This window comes from Pseudochaenichthys georgianus, chromosome 4 (assembly GCF_902827115.2).
Source record: "Pseudochaenichthys georgianus chromosome 4, fPseGeo1.2, whole genome shotgun sequence".
NCBI classification, from domain to species: domain Eukaryota; kingdom Metazoa; phylum Chordata; class Actinopteri; order Perciformes; family Channichthyidae; genus Pseudochaenichthys; species Pseudochaenichthys georgianus.
Window position 1 is genome coordinate 30179945 of NC_047506.1, and position 23354 is coordinate 30203298.

General features: G+C 40.2%; 2 protein-coding genes across 3 annotated transcripts; both read left to right on the plus strand.

Annotated features, from left to right (window-relative positions):
* Positions 1–542: 542 nt before the first annotated feature.
* fetub (fetuin B) lies at positions 543–5963 on the plus strand. The gene is made up of 7 exons (XM_034081595.2): positions 543–825; positions 1857–1970; positions 2831–2918; positions 3093–3259; positions 3631–3738; positions 4003–4089; positions 4775–5963. The coding sequence occupies exons 1-7, from the start codon at positions 616–618 to the stop codon at positions 5510–5512; spliced, it is 1512 nt and encodes a 503-aa protein (XP_033937486.1). The 5' UTR covers positions 543–615; the 3' UTR covers positions 5513–5963.
* Positions 5964–14631: 8668 nt separating this feature from the next.
* On the plus strand, positions 14632–20839 carry LOC117445157 (fetuin-B). 2 transcript variants are annotated; one of them, XM_034080606.2, is made up of 8 exons: positions 14632–16155; positions 16436–16628; positions 16799–16912; positions 18468–18546; positions 18778–18944; positions 19495–19608; positions 19886–20020; positions 20445–20839. In XM_034080606.2, exons 1-8 carry the CDS (start codon positions 16118–16120, stop codon positions 20700–20702), a joined length of 1098 nt encoding a protein of 365 aa, XP_033936497.1. In that variant the 5' UTR covers positions 14632–16117; the 3' UTR covers positions 20703–20839. The 2 variants fall into 2 exon arrangements, with proteins under 2 accessions (XP_033936497.1, XP_033936499.1); XM_034080608.2 differs by having other exon boundaries at positions 14634–16628.
* Positions 20840–23354: the final 2515 nt, after the last annotated feature.

Genomic DNA, 23354 nt, shown 5'->3' on the forward strand with positions numbered 1-23354 from the left:
GGGAAACTAACATCACCCTTTTCAAAGTTAGATCTAAACATCAGAGCTAGAGATGCTATGAGATACAAGACCCCAGAAATGTGACTGGCTATGATATGGCGTATCTGCCCCTGGTGTGAAAGCATTTAAAGACAATGGTGACCTGATACAGTATCTACTATAGCTGTCAAATGTGTTTAAATGGACTTCTAAGAACTCAGTTTGATTATTTTTCATTATTAACTTCGAGATGATGACCACTGTGTTATCCAATCTTGTTTATAGTGCTTTATTGAACAGGGAATGGGGGCCAAGATTGTATCAAGGGACTTTAAGCCCCCTCACTGTCCCTGTTGATCCAAAGTGACGGGACTGCAGGGCCCATTATCTAACAAACATGATAAACTCCACTGTGCAAGTCACCACAGTAGCTGATTGGTTGGGATATATATTAACCGATGCAGGATCCAAGATATGACCATGCGTTTAAGTTAAGGGTTCAATGGTTATGTTTACCTGAAATGACACAAGGGGCAGTGGTTTTGTGTTTGTGGGAGTGAGGGTGTTCTTACAGTGAACAGTAGCAGGATATAAAAGGCCTCCTCTCATCTTTCCCACTAACCTGTGCCTTTAACCATGAAGAACTGTGTGTTGTTGTCGCTGCTGTTGGCGTTGGGATGCGTCGGCGCTGCACCGGTGGAGACTGTTGGCATCGAGGAAGGATCGTGTGAAGACGCGTCTGCAAAGGGTGCTGCAGGACTCGCTATCACTAAGATCAACCAGGACCGGAAGGAGGGCTACATCTTCGCTCTGCACTACCTGTCCAACGTGCATATGACCAAACATGTGAGTCCATATGAAGATATAATAAGGGAGGAAGGTTATATTATCAGGCTGTCTTTCATGGGCAAAATCCATCAACCACTCTACATCTCTTAGTTATAATGTAGAGACACAATCAGAAGCAACCTCTCTCCATTTGGTTTTATACCAAAACAAGGCAACTCATTAACATGTACAGGTTGTTGTGGATGATGTTTTGTTTGTACAAGTTGGTATTCCATAATTGGAATCCACGAAAAAACACGAAAGTGCTTCGATGTCAAAAAGATTTGAAATGTAATAATCTAGATTTTCTTCCTAATATTTACTTTCAAAAATATGATATATCTATATAAATGTTAAATGTAGTTTTAACTTAGAAATTAATACTTTAAATATGGTTGCAATCATGTCTGATGGCAATGGTAATAGAGTGTCTGTCTACAATTAAATTGACAATTAAATAATTAATATACCCTGAAAAAAAGAAGGTTTTTATCTCAAACTGTCTTCAAACATGTGCTAAGAGATTGCTTATTATTATTGAAAATAAAAGAAATGCTGAAGCAAGGAAAAGTCAAAAGAGATGATTAAAAGAAAATGACTAAATGGGATATTTCTTTTGAAAAACAATCAATCAGTCTGCCGGAGCTCATCTGTATGGTCCCATAAATCTGATAACCTCTAGCACTTAACAAAATACTCAGATGATAAGAATCTGTAATTTCCTTATGTATTTATATTCATTAGGAATGAGTTATGAGAGCAATTACATTTCAGACATCAGACATTTAATCCAGAGATAAATGATGTGTCTGCTGTGTAGTAGCAGACAGATTGAGTGTTAAAGACATCAGGTGATGCCAAAGTTATTGGATGGATACATTTGTCATGTAAGCATCGGAATCTGATAAGAACAACTTTTTTTAGGGTCTTCATTTATCACCAGCCACGTGTACTATCACACAATAACCCAACCTTCTAACCACTGGAAGATCATTTGCATAATCACATTCTGATAATGAGTTCTGTGTGTGTCTGTGTGTGTGTTACAGGGAGAGACCGGCGTGGTTTTCTACCTGACTCTGGATGTTGTGGAAACCAACTGCAGTGTTCTGAGCAGGAGCGATTGGAAGTCCTGTGAGGCTCGCCCCGACGAGGACACACCGGTCAGAAAACACTCGTTGACGCAGACGCACACACTTTTACATGCACTCCCCTCCCTAAACAGTGACAGTGTTGAAAGAAGTAATCTGATCCTTTACGTACAAATACTATGGTCTTCAAATTCTCAAATACAAGCAAATGTCGTGATTACAAAATGTAACTTTAGTAAAGGTACAAAAATGTATTCAAAGTACAAAAAGTAAAAGGACTCATTCTGCACAATGGCCCATTTCAGAATAATATAAAGTACAGAACAAGTATCAGCTAAATGTAGTTAAAGTATCAAAGTAAAGCACTCATTAGGCAGAATGTATCTTTTCACTGTATTATATTATTTGTATTTTACATGTAAAAGCATTTTAGTGTTGCTGTTGGTTCATGTGGACCACATTAGATACTGTGTACATTAGAAGTACAGTATTTATACAGTAAGTGTTAATATGTCCACAGTAACTGTGAGTGTTAAAATACATGTAATGGAGTAAAAAGTATGATATTCACCTCTAAAATTAGGTGGAGTAAAAGTATAAAGTATAAATAAATGGAAATACTTAGGTTAAATTGCAAATATGTGAAAAAAGTACTTAAGTACAATACTTGAGCACATGTACTTATTTACTTTCCACCACTGAAAAGGGATAACACAAAATTCCACATTTGTGCAAGTTGTGTGTACTGTTCAGCCTTGTTTTATCAGTTTTTTATTACGTCAAGACTCACATTATACTTTCCTGTTGCTCCATAAAAAGTAGTTATTATATTATGAACCTTTAAATTACTGTAATACAAAAAAATCTCAATATGAGTCGAGTCTATTTAATGTTTGCGGTATAATCAATTATTGTTGTATTGGTCTCTGCAGGTGTATGGACAATGCAAGGTTGCCATCTTCATCAGCAAGGTGCACAGGGTTGTGCGCCTCTACAAATACCAGTGTGTCGTCAGACCAGGTAAATATTTTTTACAACCGTTAAGTTCTACTTTATTTAGTTGAATCTTAATAAGTTTGCGAGATTTCTAAGTAGAAGTGAACCTATAAGCCTCAAAATGTGGTCAAATGAGCCTGATATTTTGTTCAGTGCAAAACAGTCTTTTGACATTTCGGAATTTTTCTCTCTGCTCAGTTCCTTCAGCTCGCGTGGCAGAGCTATGTCCTGACTGTCCTACTCCTACGGACATGGAAGATGCTGAGATTAAGAAGACTGTGTCTCTTTCACTGGAGAGGTTCAACCACATGAGCGGGCTGTCCAATCGCTTCGCTCTGCTCAAAATCAACCGTGCTAAAGCCGGGGTACGTTTAAGACGAGGCCAAACGTCCTATGTTGTAATGTTCAAAAAGTTGAATAATGCATGCATGATCCAAAATGTAATGGGTCCTTCCTTGGTTTATGAATCCTGCTGAGAAACAGACATTATCTCCTTGGGGGAGGCTAAAAGCATAATCCTGTTGATACCTTGGATTTATGTCACCAATTGATTCAAAATGTCATTATTAAATTATCCTCTAATCATCCAGAGTATCAAGGTTTCCAGAATCTGACTACATACACTAATTCCCTCTCTATTCCCATGACCGACCGCCGCTTTGAACAATCATCTTATTGTAATGCATTCACTTGCGACTTGACCAACTTCTTTTGTTATGGGTGTGTTTGTCACCAGATGGCCATGTCGATGTATTACAATGCAGACTACACCATCCAGGAGACCACCTGCCCCAGGAGCTCTGCGGCATCTGATGACTGCCCCCTCATGGATTGCGAGTTCGCTGTGAGTCATGAAAACATTTATTTTTCAACACTATATCTTAGTCATATGGGTTGTTTATTTCATTTGTTTTGTTTTAAATAAAAATAAAGTTTTCATTTTGGCATTCCTGTAATAAATCAGGATTAATTTTAAAGATTTTAAACGCTCCAGTATGAATTCTGCTTTTTTTCATGTAAATCTCTGGATCAGTACCTTTTGTGTGACAACTTCTCTTTTAAAGTATTCCAATTCTCTAACTTAGTTATCTTGGTATTCTCCCCTCAGCACAAAGGATACTGTAAGGCCAGCCTCTTTTATTCTCCCACTGGGGAAGCTTTGCCAAGTGAAGATTGTGAGATCTATGAGCCAGAGGTAAGATTAAGCCAGGACCAAATACAAAGTGTCACATTGATTTCATTTTATAAAGTCTTTCTGTAGCAAAAGGAACATGTACGCATGGATTATTTGATTTAAAAGGGACCTATTATGCTCATTTTCCGGTTTATATTCTTATTTAATGTTTAAAAGGGTCTTTATTTCTATATCTGTCTTAAACCAGAGCCCAGTCTGCTCTGATTGGTACACTGGCCAGCGCTGTTATGATGGGTCAACTGCTTACCTTCTAGCCTATCATGTCCGATGTGTTGGAGCACTAGCCAGCAGTAGCATGAGATTTATTACAACTGATTTTCATAGTTTTGGCATTCAATTATATAATAACATCATATTATTTAAAATTATGACTATAGCAATTATCTAGTGATAACAATTATATCATATGGACACAGTGACTGAACCTACACAAATAAGATGCAAATTGTACTGAAATGCAAATTCTGCTTCACAATTTTAATCAAAATACAGCTCTGAATTCGCGTTATGAACTTAATGTTTGGTCTTTAGAAGACATAGTTGAAGAAAATTCCGATAAAATGTGAAAGCAAGAAAACAGTATGTACTGTACAATATATGAATATAGCTTAAATTGCACCAATTTACTTACCACTTTTTCTATGTCCCCAACATTACTCATTTTTATCTTTTACGTCTTCTCAAGGGTGCTGACAGAGAGAAGAAACACCACGAGCTGGGCGGAGAGACCGACCACAGCCACACAGACAAACATCCACACAGCCACGACCATGACCACGCACACGCCGTCGACGACGCACACACACACGACCACGCTCACGACCACACCAAGAGCCACGACAATCACGACAAAACCAAGCAGCACGCAGACAACAGCGACCACCACCACACGCACGACCACGAACACAGCGGCCACAGGCACGCTCACGCCCACTCCCACGACCACGGGCACGGCCACGATCACGTGCACACCCACCACAGCAAGGCGCACAACCATAGCGACGATGTGCCCAACCAGCACCACAACTACAAGCACGCCGACAGCGAGCACACCCACGAGCACGACCACGAGGTGGCTCTGGATCACGACCACAAGCACCCCCACTTGCACGAGCACGAGCACCACCACCATCATCACGAACACGAGCATGAGAATGCATCCCACGACCACCCAGAGGGCATGGTGAAGATGATTCCCGCAGTGGACCAGCCCATGATCCTGCCTATTTTCCCCGAAGTCCCCCCTGGTGAGGTGGGAGTCACCCTGAACCTCAAGCCCGACCCCCAGATCCCCGGACAATCAGAGCCCACCATCGAGGCCTACCCCACTGCATTCTCGGCTCAGTGCGTCCCTGCAGCAGCTGGAACAACCCTGGCGGAGAAACTCTTCGCTGAGGACCCCCAGTTCAAGAGATCCGCATAAGTCGGCCCTTGGGCCTCACAATGGAATTGAAAAAAAAATCAAACAAAGACATGGATTGAAGAGAAGACAGAAAAACATTTTGCACATTTGCTTCAGACACGCCATGACTGCTTACTATAGCTTATTTGGGTGACATGATGGTTTGATAAAAGCACATTACATGTAACATTTCCTGTCTCTCTTTTGTTCAACCATCTGATAAATGGCGACAGAGGATAAAAAAACACTATGTTCACGTTAAAACACAACTGGTCATTTCCTGTTTACAATCCTTGAAGATGACAAAATTGTTGAAACTGACAACAAAATGGCAACATTTACATAGGGGAACCATCAACGTTATTGATAATAAATAATAATGAGTCGCTGTTTAACCAAACCGGTAAACATGACATTTGACTGATATCAGTGTTTGGCTGCACAACATAATAAATGCTTCCACAAATAACCATCCAGTGTTTGTTTTTTGTATTGTTTAAGACCAAGTTAATCCATGTTGTGATGACTCAGTGCACCAACCCCCAGCATTGCTGTGTTTCCTGTCACTGATCTCTCACTGTCAATGGCTTCAAACGAAACAGCATGAAATAATCCTAAAATGTTTTTGGCTATGTTACTAACTGCCCTTGGTGGCTATTTTGTTGATTTGCTCAAATGTACTGAAGTACATCAAAATAAGTGAAAATAGGGCTGCCGTATAGTTCACGTGCTGGCGGCCTATTTACTGGAGTTTGGTCCCCGTGTGGAGGACTGAGGTTTGAATCTGGCCTGGGACAATTTTCCTCATGTCATCCCCTATGTCTCGCCCTTTCAACTCTTTCTCTTCAATAAAGGCAGTAGTGGCCTGAAGAAAAAAATGCATGAAAATATATTTTTTAGGAGGCATTCTGATAATAACCAAGTATATGTGTGACTTAAATCATGTATGGCACATATTTAGAACTGTTAACAGTGGTATTTTGTTTAACGTATGAGATACATTTTGAATTGTCAGTCTGAACTAAGTTGAGCTGAAGCACACCATCTATTAGAACAAGCAAAAATAGATAAGCAGTGATAAAGTGCAGACCTTCACAGTCAACAGAGTGCTCTTTTTTTAAATGTCTAAATACTGTTACACTGCATTTTGTATGTCATTGGTTTCAGACAAAAATATGCAATGGTATACCATCTTTAAAAATTAGGGCTGTATACATGGAATAGGCTATTTGGAGGATGTTGATAAACCATTATATGAAAATTGTCTAAAATATTAAGGAATTCCAAAAAGATCATAATATTGGGTGCAGACTGGATGCTAAAGTCCTATAGGCCTATGATATCCTGTTAGTAGAAAAACACAACATCAGAGACATAAATATTTGTTAACTTTTTGTAGCTTTCACAAAACACATTACGTAAAACGGTAAACTAAACTCAGTCAATGTGTGTACAGAGTGACTCGTGTGTGATTACAAATTCATTCGCAGAAATGTAAAGTGATCTAACTACGGGAAGAGCCGTGTAAATGGGTGGCCATATGCATTTGAAAAGCAATATAAATCACACAGTTATTATGCAATAGGCTATAAAAGCACCATCCATTACCTTTCTCCAATTCAAACTCTTGATGGGAAAAAAGGAAGGTGTAAATGGTTGGGCTATACTGTACTGTATACATACAAAGGCCATTCAATAGACGTTCAATATATAGTATTCGTTTATTAGAGTCGGCTTGACTCGGTTTGCATTCATAAAGAATGCACAACTGTGTTTAATCGTTAATGTCATAGTATTCGTTTATTAGTCCCCGAGGGGAAATGGGTAGCAGCACATCACAGAGGCATTTAAAAAGTGAAGAAAATACATTCTGGAAATGTTCACATCAGGCACCTTCAAGTTAAACAATACTAAGTAAACAATTAACACAGTAAATGATGTGGATTAAATCACATTTATTTCGTTAAAAATAAACGAAATGACTCGGTTTGCATTCATAAAGAATGCACAAACGTGTTTAATCGTTAATGTCAGATATGTACTAAGTAAATAGCCTACATTAGTTCCTGCTCAAGATTATATTACACTTTATTGTTATTGCACAGATTACAGGTACTGAGACAACGAAATGCAGTTTAGCTTCTAACCAGGTGCAACAAGCAGTAAAGTGAAAAGTAATGTTCACAATCGACAGAATAAAATATATAATGAATTGAATGATGAATAAACAGTGAGGGGTATGAATACACTAGATATCAGCCTGTGAGCAGTATGAACAGTGTGTTAATCGTTAATGTCAGATATGTACTAAGTAAATAGCCTACATTAATTTCATGATGGATTAAACCACATTTATTTCGTTAAAAATAAACAAAATGATTAAATGTAGGGTGAATTGCCCGAATGTGGAACATTTTTGCATTTCAGACTTCGGGAATATTATTGCGACATGAAGCCGATACAATAAATCAAAATCCAGTAACATTCTGAAATCCCCAGGATGTGTCCTAATCAAACCAAAAGAGAACATGCAGATATTAAACTCATAAAAGAAATGGTAGACATATTACATTACATTACATTACATTGCATTTAGCTGACGCTTTTATCCAAAGCGACTTACAATAAGTACATTCGACCAGGAAGACACAACCTTGAAGAAAACAGAATCATATAAGAACATCAGGTTTCAAAGAGCCAATCGTTTCAAGTGCTACTCAACTGGCTTTAGATAAGCCAGTCCTTTATTAGTATATAAGTGCTCTGTTAGCAGTTCTTTGTTAGTCATTCTATCGCTCGAAGTGGAGTCGAAAGAGATGAGTTTTCAGTCTGCGCGGGAAGGTGTGTAAGCTTTCTGCGGTCCTGATTTCAATGGGGAGCTCATTCCACTATTTTGGAGCCAGGATAGCAAACCCACGTGTTTTTGCTGATGGGAACTTGGGTCCCCCTCGCAGCGAGGGTGCAGCGAGTCGTTTGGCTGATGCAGAGCGAAGTGCACGTGCTGGGGTGTACGGTTTAACCATGTCCTGGATGTAGGAAGGGCCAGATCCATTCGCAGCATGGTACGCAAGTACCAGTGTCTTGAAGTGAATTCTAGCAGTTACCGGAAGCCAGTGAAGGGAGCGGAGGAGCGGAGTGGTGTGGGAAAATTTAGGAAGGTTGAAGACCAGACGAGCCGCTGCATTCTGAATGAGCTGCAGAGGTCGGATGGCACATGCAGGTAGACCAGCCAGGAGGGAGTTGCAGTAGTCTAGGCGTGAGGTGACGAGAGCCTGGACAGAACCTGCGTCGATTTCTGGGTCAGTATTAGTACTCTTAGTGCCAAGTTGTCTCAGACAATCTGTTTTCCTAATGTGGGACAGTTCTGTGCAAAATGTGGGACACTGAAAAGTCTATATTAAAAAGCCTCAGTCACCTTCATTCATGTAATAAAAAAATCTCAGGCCAGTAACACTCAAAGCTACAATAAATGTGCAATACCATGCTATGTTACTATTTATAATGTTATTGTTGTTACAACAGAAGATGTTTTTATTTAAATTGAAGTTAAATGCATCAATCTGGTGCACTGAGGGCAAAATTAGTAGATTTGTGGATACGGCTCTCAACACTCATATGAAACAGAACTGTTCTTACAATGTGTGTTGGAAGGTATTAAATTAATTACTATGCATATTTTATTGTGTAAACACACAGCTGATTACCTGAGAGCTGTCGTTTCATTCAGAGCGTTTACAAAAAACGACGGTCTGATTTCAACAACTCAATGTGTGATTATTATAGCAGTAATATTAGACACTAATAATACAGTAGTAAACTATTAACACTGTACATATTATTGTTTGCCCGTGGGATTAGGATGATCGGTAGTGAGAGCCGCTGCATTTTCCTCCGGTCGGATGTGATATAAAAACAAAGCGATTATTGTTGTTGTTGTAAACTCACGTGGATTAAATGTAGTGCATTCATTTCAACTCGCGAACATATGATACATTAAATGAATGCGAGGATGACGATCGAAAATCGTTTGTTTGACCCTGGATGCATTTCCTGATCTAAAAACATAGCGATGGTTTTGTACTTACGCCAACGTGAATTAAACATTATTTTGTTAAATAAAAACATGGTGATGTTTAGTAAATGATTACATGTCTCTTACTTAAGCACAGAATATGATCCTATCCGTGACATATGGATCTTAACAAATATCTGCTATGTCAGATACCTGTAGATCAGCTGTTTATTTCACATGAGTTCCAGTGTGGCAGCTTTTCACGGCTCCCCCTGGTGGATCCATGATCCATTGCTGCTGGTTTCATTATAATTAAATGTATTTATCAAGGGGGCGTTTCAAGTCCTGCGGGGGGGTTTTACTTTTCAGCAGGGGCCCACCCCGTGCCGATCACGGACCCACACGGGTAGGCGTCTGAAACGAAGCGCTACATCTGTACGTAGGCCTACTGCCTAAATCAACTTTGCACAATCTGCAAACAGCTCTTATCAGTGTTCTCTAGACATTAAACACAACCCACGCTTAACAAATAACACATTTTGTAATTCCCAGTTAAAGGTGGGGTAGGTAATTTTGGAGATACCAGCTCGAGTGCGCTAGAATTTGAAAATACACAGCCGGAAAAAATCTACCACTTCCTTACAGAGCCCCTCCTCCAACACACACAAACGCGCACATGACCAATGCAAGCCCCCAGGAAGTGCGCCGGACTCAGATGAAAATATTCGTGGTGGCCAAAAGGTGGTACTGCACATCCGTTTGGTTGCCAGGCCCGGAAACACTTTTTCCCATTGACTTACATGGGGAAAGAGTGGTCTGTAAATCGTTGGATAATTTTTTTTAAACTAAATAAACTACCCAGTATGAACAATTGTATAGCCCTTATTAAAAACATTCGTTCCTCAAGTTGTAAAAATGTGCTAATAACGTTATTCTGAGAGTTATTTCCCTCTGCATTATAATAATAATAATAATAATAATACATTTCATTTCGAAGCGCTTTTCCAGGTGCTCAAAGACGCTTTACAGTGGTGATAAAACATGATAAAATAGAATTTAAAAATGTATAAGAACATGATAAAATAACATTTAAAAGTTATTAAAACAGCAACACAGCATAATTCACAGATTAAAAGCCAGTCTGAAGAGGTGTGTCTTGGTCAGTGTTTTGAAAGTGGGGGGGTCAGTGCAGTCTCTGATGTGTTGGGGGAGGGAGTTCCAGAGGGTGGGGGCAGCGATGGAGAAGGCTCTGTCACCCCAGGTTCGGAGCTTGGTTCGTGTGGGGATAGAGAGGAGGTTCGCTTCTGATGAGCGAAGGCTGCGGGAAGGGGTGTAGTGGTGGATCAGGTCGGAGAGGTAGGGGGGGGGCCTGGTTATTGAGAGCTTTGTGTGTTAACAGAAGGATTTTGAAGTGTATTCGTTGACGGACAGGGAGCCAGTGCAGGTTTTGAAGGACGGGGGTGATGTGGTCTCTGGAGCGGGTGTGGGTGAGGAGGCGGGCAGCGCAGTTCTGGATGTATTGTAGTTTATTTAGGATTTTGGATGATGAACCATACAGGATGCTGTTGCAGTAGTCCAGTCTTGAAGTGACAAATGCGTGGATGAGGGTTTCAGCAGCCGGGAAGGTGAGTGAGGGACGGAGGCGGGCAATGTTTTTCAGATGGAAGAAGGTGATGTGATGTGGTTTGTGTGTTTGTCAAATTTAAGCTGGCTGTCAAAGATTACTCCAAGGTTGCGAATGTGAGGAGAGGGGGTTAGAGTGGTGCTGTCAAGGGTGAACACGCATCTAACCCACGGGACCGCGCCCCCCTGCACGTTCATGTTACGTGTTCAGCACTACATGCGTTTATCTTTACCCATGGATGCACAATAACAACGGACCCATATCGCCTTACTGCCATCCCACGGAGCTGTAATAATGGATATATTGCACATGTTTGCTGTAATTCATCATTTGTAAAATATTATACTACATTGGCTGTATGATTAAATCTTGTACCGTAAATGTTGTATTAAATAAAGTTAATATTACCGACGTTAGATTAACATCCCTGTAGCTTCTTATTGCACTAAGAAGCTTATTGCACTGTGTGTGTACTGTACAGTGCAATAATTATTTCATGCTAAATGAAGCTCTGTTGCTTGGATATCACTAGATCCTGTTACAACGTAATATAAGTAGGCCTACATAACGATTGATGTGTACATTAGCATCGTTACTAGCTAGCCGCTAGCTGCTAACTGCCGCCTCGTTAATATCAAATCCATGATAACAACAATACATTACCATGCTGTCATGAATGCACGGTGCTGTAACGTGAACGCAAATTGACGTGCTTGATGTGAACGAGCATTTTGATTAAAGTTGCGCATGCGCTATGAGCGTACATACGGGTACTTTTCAGGCATGCCGGGTAATCTGTGACGTTTCGCTCTCTCAAAAGTTGGGCCATTTTATCATCATGCGCTAATGAGCAACTCTCATAGGAATGAATGAGGCCCCGCCTCCCACGCTGTATCCAGTTCTTATTATACATCCATGGACCAATGAGGGCATGACATAAGTTTGTGCACAGATGGAAGGCTGAGAGGCAGGTAGGCCATCCAGTTATTTTAGCCGGGCCAGCTAAAATGATTGGTCGTGCTTTTCCACAGATGACATTCTTTTATGGATCTTTTGTCAAAGCACATATCCAAATATAATTTAAAACAATTGAACTTTTTCATACTTTTTCATATGTTGCTTTTGCACGTTATTAATGATTGCTTCTGAACTTCACAATAAAACTGGTGTCAAATCATTTTTTGGTCTGTTCTTTGGGGATCTTGTGTTTTCTGCGATTTTATGCTTTGTTCTTATAATTGATGCAAACCTAATTTTCCAATTTAGAAAATAAAGTTGACCTTCACTACCAATAAGTGGTCATCATTTATTTTATAGAGTGTGTGCTGTTCTCAAGTCTACTAAACATTACTACTTAAAGGTTATGCGGAGAAGATAGCAGCAAAAGCTTGTGTTTTATATTTTGACTGGGAGTCTCAATACATCCCCGGAAACCTCCTACGCCAAGGCAAGGCAAGGAGACCTGAGAGTTCTGGATGGTTCATAATTTAGCAGTAAGTCAGAAATGTATTTTGGCCCTAAATCATTCAAAGCTTTATAAACCAGCAGCAGTATTTTGAATTCAATTATTTGACACACAGGAAGCCAGTGTAAAGATTTGAGAACAGGAGTGATGTGATCCACTTTCTTAGTGTTACCCCTAGATTCCACCGGGTCCGTCTGCGTCGCGTTACGGCCGTGTTACGGCCGTGTTACGGCTGCATTATGGCTGCGCCGTGGCGTCCGCAAGGATCGCAGCCACTCTAGTCAATGGATGCTATTCAACCAGACGTGCCGCGTTACGGCTCAGAAGCGTCCCAGAGGCGTCTCGTCGCTGGGCTCCACTCGAAATAGGATTGAATTATATTTTTCGACGCGAGGCGTTGCAGAGGCGACGGGCAGGAAGTGGATCGGTGACAGCATCCGGCCCATCCCCCAAATAAACTAATTTGCAGACCCTATCCCTCCGTAGTCTTTCAAGTAGAAATGCCAGCGCTCTCCTCCGGTTTACAGGCACTGTGTACATTATATATATATATCAATCAATCAATGTTTTATTTATATAGCCCAATATCACAAATGTTACATTTGTCTCAGTGGACTTCACAGTTTGTACAGAATATCAGTATGACAATACGACACCCTCTGTCCTTAGACCCTCACATCGTACAAGGAAAAACTTCCAGAGAAAACCCACAGTTTAAAGGGAAAAATGGGAGAAACCTCAGGGAGAGCAACAGAGGAGGGATCCCTCTCCCAGGACGGACAGACGTGCAATAGATGCCGTGTGTAAATTGAAAAGATAATACATTTGCAACATAGGTAGTCCAAATATTTGGAAATGCATGTGTCTATAATAAGAAGATGAATCCACGAGGATATCCATCCAGGACTTATGATCCAGGACCACAGCCACGACTCAAGATCCAGGGCTCGCGATCCAGGACACAGGACCGCAGCAACAGGATCATCCATGACTCCGGATCCCGGCGTATATAGACACCAAAAAGAAAGAAATTTGGGGAAGCTGGGTTAATCGGAACATGAGAGTACACAGGTATAGACAGAGAGAAGGAAGAAGTAAGATGTCCCCCGACAAACTAAGCCTATATCAGCTAAACTAGGGGCTGAATCTAATCAGCCCTAACTATAAGCTTTATCAAAAAGGAAGGTCTTAAGCGCACTCTTAAAAACGGATAGGCTGTCTGCCGCCCGAACACAAACTGGAAGCTGATTCCACAAATGTGGAGCTTGATAAGAAAAGGCTCTGGCTCCCATTGTACTTTTAGAGACTCTAGGAACAACCAACAACCCTGCATTATTGGAACGCAATGCCCTAGTAGGACAGTAGGGTATAATGAGTTCTTTAAGGTAAGATGGCGTCTGCCCATTAAGGGCTTTGTAGGCGAGAAGAAGAATTTTAAATTCTATAGGGAGCCAGTGTAAGGCAGCCAGAACAGGAGTAATGTGGTCCCTTTTCCTAACTCTGGTTAGTACACGAGCTGCAGCATTTTGAATCAGCTGAAGCGACTTGACTGACTTCTTGGTACACCCTGATAATAAGGAGTTACAATAATCCAGCCTTAAAATAACAAATGCATGGACTAGTTTATCTGCATCGTTTTGAGGCAAGATATGTCTGATTTTTGCAATGTTGCGTAGATGGAAGTAGGCGGTCCTTGAAATTGATTTTATGTGGGCGTTAAAGGATAAATCCTGATCAAATATAACACCAAGATTCCTTACAGTCTCACTGGAGGCCAAATTAATGCCATCCATAATTAGTATATCTTTAGATAATTTGTTTCGTAGATTCTTCGGGCAAAGTACAATAACTTCAGTTTTGGTCGTGTTTAACATCAAAAAGTTTAAGGTCATCCACGTTTTTAAGTCCTTGAGGCAGTATTGCATTTTATTTAGATGATTAATTTCATCAGGCTTGATGGATAAATATAGTTGAGTATCATCCGCATAACAATGAACATTTACAGAATGATTCCTTATAATATTGCCTAACGGAAGCATATATAATGTGAACAAAATCGGTCCGAGCACTGAGCCCTGTGGCACTCCATGGCTAACTTTGGTTTGCGTGGAAGATTCATAGTCGACACGTACAAACTGAGAGCGAATATAATTATATAGAATAATTATGATGATGAATGCATTTTTTTACCACTAAAATACAGCAACACATCTTTGATTCATGTCGTTTATAACTGGGATATTACAATTATTATTAACTTTGTCTGTACAAAGTAGCCTGTCCAGGAAATATGCCCAAATCAACAAAAACTGCGAGCCGACAGGCAAGACGCTCCGCTTCTGAAATGCTTCTGAAACGCGCCAGTAGGGTATGACGCCAGAGGAGGCCGGACCAAAACCGCGGCGAAACCGTTACGCGACGCAGACGGACCCGGTGGAATCGAGGTGTTAGTGAGGACTCGAGCAGCGGTGTTCTGAATTAGCTGCAGCTTTCTAATAGATGTTGTAGTGAGACCTGTGAAGACAGCATTACAGTAGTCGAGTCTACTGAAGATAAAAGCATGGACAAGTTTTTCCAAATCCTGCTGTGACATTAGTCTATTAATCCTAGAAATATTCTTTAGGTGATAGTAGGCTGATTTAGTAATTGTTTTAATGTGACTGTTGAAAATCAGGTCAGAGTCCATGGCTACACCTATATTTCTGGCTTTATCTGTTGTCTTGAACATTGCAGGCTGAAGCTCAGCGCTAACTTTTATACGTTCTGCCTTGGCTCCAAAAACCATTACCTCAGTTTTATCTTTGTTTAATTGGAGAAAGTTCTGACTGTATGGTACATTGTTGTTCTGATATGCTCATCCCAAATTCTATATTTTGCCAAACGTTGTCAAAAGACACAGCCAACAAGATGATCTTCTTACAAAAAAAACATATGGAAGAAACCAATTGTGTACAGTTTATACTCTATTATTTTCCAGTATTTTGCTTGTAAGCTAAATGCTAAGTGGATGTTTTCTGACTAAATTAAACACAGGGAGAAAGTAAAAGTGAACAATGGTTTAGCCTGTCTGCTATAAAAGACATGCTCCACCATTGCTAGCACATTATCTGGTTGCATTTGTTGCTAGTGCGATTAGCTGTTTGCACTTATTGTGAGAGCTAATTCCGACAAATGTAAACAGCCAACTGCGCTAGAAACCAAAAGGATTTACTGGGGTTTCTTAGTTAAATGTTGTCTACATTTTATCCTTCTTTTCACCATTTCTAGAAGTTATTTAGCTGAGTCCAAGATTACAGCATCTGCCATACTAAAAAGCTAGCTACAAACCTTTCATTGTGTACTTGAAAACCAAAACATACTGTACATTTTCAGTGGTGTTCATTAGGCTCTCTGGAATTGTCTACAATGATAGCATCACAATAAAGAAATTAAACTAGGTGTAGGAGCTTTTCATTCATTGGTTTCATTTAGCCTGTTCCCCGGTGCACTATGACCCTTCCGTCAGACTGAGCCAGCAATTGGCCTATGGAGCAGCAGATAGCAGCTGTTTGCTCATCTATTAGGTAAGAGGGGAAAGTCCATTCTGCGCCTCCCAAGTGTCTGTCCAAACCCTGTCTGGAAAAAGTAGGATTACAGGTCTTGCAAGGAAGATTTACAAACAAGGGCCTGTGTTAGCCTAAATGTTAAATTACCTACCAGGATAGGATTCATTAATTCGATTAGGGTTTTTGTGTGGCCAAATCTGTGTGTGTGTGTGTGTGTGTGTGTGTGTGTGTGTGTGTGTGTGTGTGTGTGTGTGTGTGTGTGTGTGTGTGTGTGTGTGTGTGTTTTTTAAATGATGAGTGGGTACCTGCTGGTCCTATGTCTGGCTTTCCTGCAGCAGGGGGGGGAAGCCAGGGCAGATCCCCCAGGCTGCATTAACCCTGAGGCGGTGAGGGTGGCGGAAGAGGCACTGGAGCAGATCAACCAGGACCGGACTAACGGATACATCCTGAGCCTTAACAGACTGTATGACCTCAACCAAACTCCTGAAAAGGTGAGGGTGAACATTCACATCTGCACACAAAAAAAAATCGTGTACAGGGATCAACACAAGTAGAGATGCAACAGTACTGGTAGAAAGAAGGTAGACCAGCAACCTTAAAATAACAGGAAAACTACAATGAGTATTTGTATGTGTGTCTGTGTATGTGTGTGTGTTTGCAGGAGAAAGGTGTGTCACTGTACAAACTGACCATTGATGTCATGGAGACCAAATGCCACATCACCAGCAGGAAACCATGGAAACAATGTGAAGTCAGGGATATTGGTGATGTCCCTGTAAGTACCACACGGTGATGTCCTCAATCTGTCAGATCAACACATTGAGGGTTTTCTTTTTGGGAGGCACACCAAAACAAAGTAGCGATTCAATACTTGAAATAATTATGTATTTACTCATGGCTATTTCTACTGATCATAATTCCATTGTTGAGGTCTACTAAAATAGATGTATACTGTGCAATTTTCCAAACTCACATTGATTTCTCATACAGCATCTCTGTAAAGTATGTGTATTCACCGGTATTCACTCTCTGCCCTAAACGCCTTGTTGGAGCTCCTGCCCCCCTCCCTGTGAGCCCAGTGTGCTCTGATTGGTCTGGACGTTGCGAGGCTCGCTGCTCAGTGAGCTGGCTTACTGGTGTGGTTTCCGGGTCGGCGATACAGTGAAACAGCGTGAAACTCATCCTGAGCACACACAAACACTCACAGCCGAAGTAAAAAAAATAAGCGTGGCTTGATATTGAGTAAGAAAAAGGTTTATAAACGCTGTGAGAATGGGTCTGCGGAGAGCATTTCTCCACGATCCCAACTCGTCTATTACCAACCAGGGAGCTCTATGCAAGTCAATGGGACGCCCTGTTAGTTGAAAATGTAAGCTAAAGGTCCCCCCACTGCGTTTGATAGTGACGCGAAGGGATCCTGGTGTGTGAGGAGCTCCGCGGATTGGTCGCATGACGTCATGCGGTTCCCGGAAGAAACAAATAGAAAAAGAGAAATCTCCAACGTGGCTTTCTGGGGCAGCATAGACGGGTCTTTTCTGTGTTAGAGTTTTACTCGCTACAGGGTGTACTTTGAGAGTTTTTGACTCTGCAGACTGTTTACATGCAGAAAAAGCTACATAACACACAAGGGGACGGTTAATAACCAGAAAATCATGACATGGGACCTTTAACGACTATTACTTGAACTTGAGGAAACGCATCATGATTTCTTGAAAGGACAAAAGTATTTTAAAAGATTCAGTGCCGAGAGAATCAATTTGCTCTTACAGTATGCTACAGCATTATGCAACCATAAATATTTTTTAAATAACTTCATCTGTGACACATAGAAAATTATTGAAGTGACAAATTGAATGCTGTTAAACTAAGGATTCTGTCCAAAACCAAACTCAACCTGTAAACGGAAATACTTTCATTTTACAGGTACAAATATGAAGTGACAGTTGTTGTTATTTATGCATTATCTCCTTTACTTTGTTACAGGACCGTCAAATGTAACATATAGTAAAGGAGATAAGAGAGGAAGCATTAAGAGTCCTTTCCTTACCATTAAAAAAGTTTGAACAGCTTTTATCTTGGCTGACACTCTTGGGTCATCTATCTCAGTTAGAAACCTATGAAGCAAAAAAAGAAAATTGTTCAATCGTAACCTCAACCCAAAAGCCTATCAAAAACTCAATCTGCTTTTCAAATATGATTTAATACTTATGCCAGAGATATACTTTCTGTAAAACCTGCATTTGTTGCCTATGTTGACCTAACCAGTTTGGTTATATGTACTGTATGTATACAGCATCTATACTGAATCTGTTTTTGGGTGTTTCCTTTAGGTGTATGGAGAGTGTGAGCTATCTGCCACCTTTGACGCTGAAGTCAAACTTCAAAGCTACTCCTGTGCAATTCGTAAAGGTAGATCAACAGAAACATTGAGACTGATTAGGTATTTTGCCAGTTTATTTTGATAGTGCTTTCATTTTGTAATATAGTTTTAAGTTTAAGTTTTAATAATTGATGATACTACTGACATACATTGAAGTATTTCTCTATATAGGTTGAATGGAGGTTAGTAACTGTACAAAGGGCCTGGGTTACATTCTCAACAAACACTTTCTCCACTTTTCATTGTTCTTTGACGTTTAGTTCCCCCCACTGCAGTGGTTAGTGTTTGTCCGGACTGTCCCACAGCGGACAACCTGAATGAGCCCGTCGTCAAGGAGACAGCCAATCTCTCCCTGCAGAGGTTCAATGAAGAGAGTAACCTGGCCAACTACTTTACACTGGAGAACATTACAAGAGCTAGTTCACAGGTAAATAAAAACAACAACTAAATAATCAAGTTACTTATAATCAGGGATAAGTTTCGTAGTTATATGTGCAACTATTTTAACTGAGAAAGTTTAGAAATCTTGACTTAACTAACTTCCAATGTACTTTCCATTTTTATTTATGTAACTAGTTATCATGTGTGTAGTAAACTTAAACATGTGCGTGTAGCAGTGGTGTAAAGTAACTAAGTATATATAATCAAATACTGTTATTAGGTACATGTTTTTCTACTTTATACAATTCTCCACTGCATTTCAGAAGGAAACATTGACCCATTTATGGCTACATTTATTTGATGAGCAGTAAATAGGCAGATGTAATTTTAAACATTCAAAAAGGACACATTTCATCAGATGAAAGTAATGAACATATGAAAGTATGAATAATTCTAATCCAATATTATGATGTATTTTATTCTGAAATGTGCAATATTGTATAATGAAGCTTGCATTATAGGCTAATGATTTGTAACGTTTCCCTAAGTAAGTTTGTGTGAATGTGTAAGCATCATGTCTTTGTGTGCTTTGTCAGTGGGTTGTTGGTCCAGCCTATTTTGTGGAGTTCACCATTGCGGAGACGGTGTGTTCAAAGACAACAGATGCCAGTGAATTAGGTCACTGTCCACCAATGGACTGTCAGTTTGCAGTGAGTCTCACACACACACACACACACACACACACACACACACACACACACACACACACACACACACACACACACACACACACACACACACACACACACACACACACACACACACACACACACACACACACACACACACACACACACACACACACACACACACACACACACACTTATTAAGAGTGACTAAATTCATGATGTGCTGTACTTACTCTTGGACTCTATTGGAGTCCTGTCATGCTGTGACAGCAACTGTTCTTGATTTCTTCTCTCTCAGCATAGAGGCTTCTGTTTGGGCTCACACTTGGACCATGAGGAACAGTTTGAATTCAGACTCTCTGGGGGAAAGAAGAACAGCTCATTTAAGAACCGGAAGCCTGTCGACGTGACATGTGAGATCTACGAACCTCAGGTACCTGCTTTAACTGCAGTGATCCACATGTGGACAACATGATTTCGACAGGACATAACAAATTAACTAATTCTTCTAACCCATTTGGCCTTTTGTTTGGCCTTTTGATTCATGAAAGCTTGAGTGTTTCTGAATGTTATTGATACAGAATCAGCGGGGTATGGTAATAGAGGGGTATGGGAAATCTGTTATTTTTAGCAAAACACTTCAGAGACATGTTTTGTATAGATATGGCCCTATACTATATTGTTCAAATATAGCATCATAGGGGAGCTTTAAACTGTTTGAAAAAGCAACCAAATTATGGTCCAGTTATTGAGTCTATGGGGTCTCATCAACATGTTTGCCTATTAGGTTCCTAAGAACAGTAGAAACTGAAATAGTAATCCATACTTTTCTCTGTCTCTGTTCTCCTCCCCTGTAGGCTGCCGTTGTGGCGGAGCAGGCCCATGCAAAATCTGACGGTGTGCACGGTGGGCATCAGCACGACAACCATACACACCTGCACCCCCACGAGCACATGCATTCAATCACACCCAGCTCAGACGTCACTGTGTCCAGGCCCCGGGGCTCCCTTGGGACTGTCGTGGATCAGCCTGCTCCTATCAGATCTGCCCCAGCAGCCAGCTCCTGCCCCGGCCCCCACAGACACAATCTGGGCTTAGACAGACTCAAGCTCTGATTGTCTGGAACCAGTTGATCATTGATCAGTTGTAATGCTACATTTGCTCTACATGTTGTAATTAGTTAAGATAGACAATACATTGTATGATGGATGTAAAATATTGGAGGACAGTAAATAATCTGTGTAAATAATAATATTTGATTGATTCATTGATTTACATAGCAAGGAATCAATTTATCACATAATATGGGAACTATTTAGAAGATTATGCAAAAACATGTATATATGGTGGGTTTTTTGTGGGGATTTTTAAAAATCTAACTTTTTACCTCTAAAAAACAGCTAATTGGTTGTGTCACAAGGGGAATTTAAAAAATATTTTCAATGGAAAATGCCTAAATATTAACAAAGAATGTGGCTGAAGTTGTAGCCCACAGCTTGCAACATTATATGCCCTGTTTACATCTCCCGTAGAATTATGGGTAAAGACAGTTCCAAAATCTAAAGCTTGATTAAAGTCCAACATTAAATAAAGATCAATAACAATGGAAAAAATATGTACAGTATATTTATTTTATAGTTTTTTTGTTTCATACCTTTCAAAAGTAAAAACTATGTACTTTTATAGGCTTTATGACTCTATTAAGGTTTTTGCAGCAATTGCCCCCTCTATTGGTCAGCTGCCTCAGGAGCAGTTTGCTTCTTCTTTTTTTTACATCCAAACACTGACTATCATCTTGTCATCTTTTTAACAATCAGTATCATTTAATCAGCACTGTGGAATGACCCCACATGCATATTGCTATGATTGGAGTTGGAATTTAAAACCAACAACAATATTGTGTCTGAAAAGGTTGTTACAATATTTTCCAGCAAACAGAAAGGTCAATTAACACACGAACACTGAGATTAGTAATTATAGCCCAATATAATATAACCATAACAAGGTAACACAGGGCCGTCCCTCCCTACAGGAAGATCACGCAGACTGCGCAGGGCCTCACCTCGCGGAGGGGGCCTCATCTTGCGGAGGGGGCCTCATCTTGCGGAGGGGGCCTCATCTTGCGGAGGGAGCCTCAACTGAGCCTCTACTGAGCCGCAAATGCGGCGCACCTATGCGTTTACGTGGCGCAGTTAGTGTGGCGCAGCACGGTGTCGGCTCCACTAGCACTCAAAAGTGCTGATTCTCAGTCTGTTACTTTAGATGAAAATAAGGAGCCACTCCCCAGGCCCCTCTGAGAGATATTTGGTTGAAAAGAACACAATGGTGCTAGGAGGAGATTCAGGTGATAAGGTGGACGGGGGTTACCTTGGTTGGTGATTGGCTAATCACAAGCCAAAAAATCGTTATGACATCACAAAGTGGCCAAAATCAGTTCATTTTCAGACAGGTTTTTATATAAATGGATCAGGACAAAAAGTGAGCGGATTTTTTATCCTGAAACTCTCAGGAAAAAGTCACCCATAGGAATCCAGAACCCAATAAAATACCCAATATTAGCGGTGTGTGTGTCTGCCCAAGGACAATTTAAGGTAAAACCTAATAGAGGTGTCATACATAATAACCTAATAAAAGTAAATGTAACAACTACTACAGTGCAACAAAACAGGAAGATTAAATGTGGTCTCTTAAACATAAGATCTCTAGCATCTAAAGCAATATTGGTAAATTATTTAATATCAGATTATAATATTGATATATGCTGTCTCACTGAAACTTGGTTGAGACATGAAGAATATGTCAGCATAAATGAGGCCACTCCACCCAGCCATGTCAACACTCATATTGCTCGAGGCACGGGCCGAGGAGGTGGAGTTGCAGCAATCTTTGACTCAAGTTTACTTATCAATACTAAACCAAAATTAAATTATACCTCTTTTGAAAGCCTTGTTTTTAGTCTTACGCATCCGACCTGGAAAACTTTGCAGCCAATCTTATTTGTTACAGTGTATTGTGCATCAGGTCCTTATTCAGAATTCTTATGAGAATTCTCTGAGTTTTTATCAACTTTGATTCTTAAAACAGACAAAGTAATTATCGTAGGTGACTTTAATATTCATGTTGACGATGATAAAAATAGCCTTACTGTTGCATTTAACTCTATATTAGATTCTGTTGGTTTCTGTCAGAGTGTAAATAAACCAACCCACTGCTATAATCACACTCTCGACCTTGTTCTGACTTATGGTATTGAAATTGAGCAACTATTAGTCGAACCGCATAATCCTGCTTTATCCGACCATTTCTTAGTAACTTTTGAAGTACTATTACGAGACTACAAAGCATTAGTCAAAAGCTCTTGCAGCAGAAACCTATCTGTTAGTGCTATAGCCACATTTAAGGAAGAGATTCCACCAATACTTAACTCGATAGCATGTCTGCATGTAGGGGAGGAAACTTATACAAAATGTACACCACCCCAAATTGATCATGTTGTTGATAGTGCTATAGATGCGCTGCGAATAAAATTAGACTCTGTTGCTCCTTTGAAAAAGAAGAAAATAAAACAACATAGATTAGCTCCATGGCATAATGCCGAAACCCGCAAAATAAAGCAAAAGTCTAGACAACTTGAAAGGATATGGCGTTCCACTAAACTTGAAGAATCTCGTTTAACTTGGCATTTTACTCTCAATGAATATAAGAAAGCACTGCGTAAAGCGAGAGCAGCCTACTACTCTTCATTAATAGATGAGAATAAGAATAAT

What these genes read in the sequence shown, in the direction of transcription:
- LOC117445157 (XM_034080606.2), top strand. Translation starts at nt 16,118, where the DNA reads ATGGAGCAGCAGATAGCAGCTGTTTGCTCATCTATTAG. An exon ending in GCTGTTTGCTCATCTATTAG is followed by an intron (nt 16,156 to 16,435) that starts GTAAGAGGGGAA and finishes TTAAATGATGAG; the next exon opens with TGGGTACCTGCTGGTCCTAT. An exon ending in TCAACCAAACTCCTGAAAAG is followed by an intron (nt 16,629 to 16,798) that starts GTGAGGGTGAAC and finishes GTGTGTTTGCAG; the next exon opens with GAGAAAGGTGTGTCACTGTA.
- fetub (XM_034081595.2), top strand. Translation starts at nt 616, where the DNA reads ATGAAGAACTGTGTGTTGTTGTCGCTGCTGTTGGCGTTGGGATGCGTC. An exon ending in ACGTGCATATGACCAAACAT is followed by an intron (nt 826 to 1,856) that starts GTGAGTCCATAT and finishes TGTGTGTTACAG; the next exon opens with GGAGAGACCGGCGTGGTTTT. An exon ending in GCCCCGACGAGGACACACCG is followed by an intron (nt 1,971 to 2,830) that starts GTCAGAAAACAC and finishes TGGTCTCTGCAG; the next exon opens with GTGTATGGACAATGCAAGGT.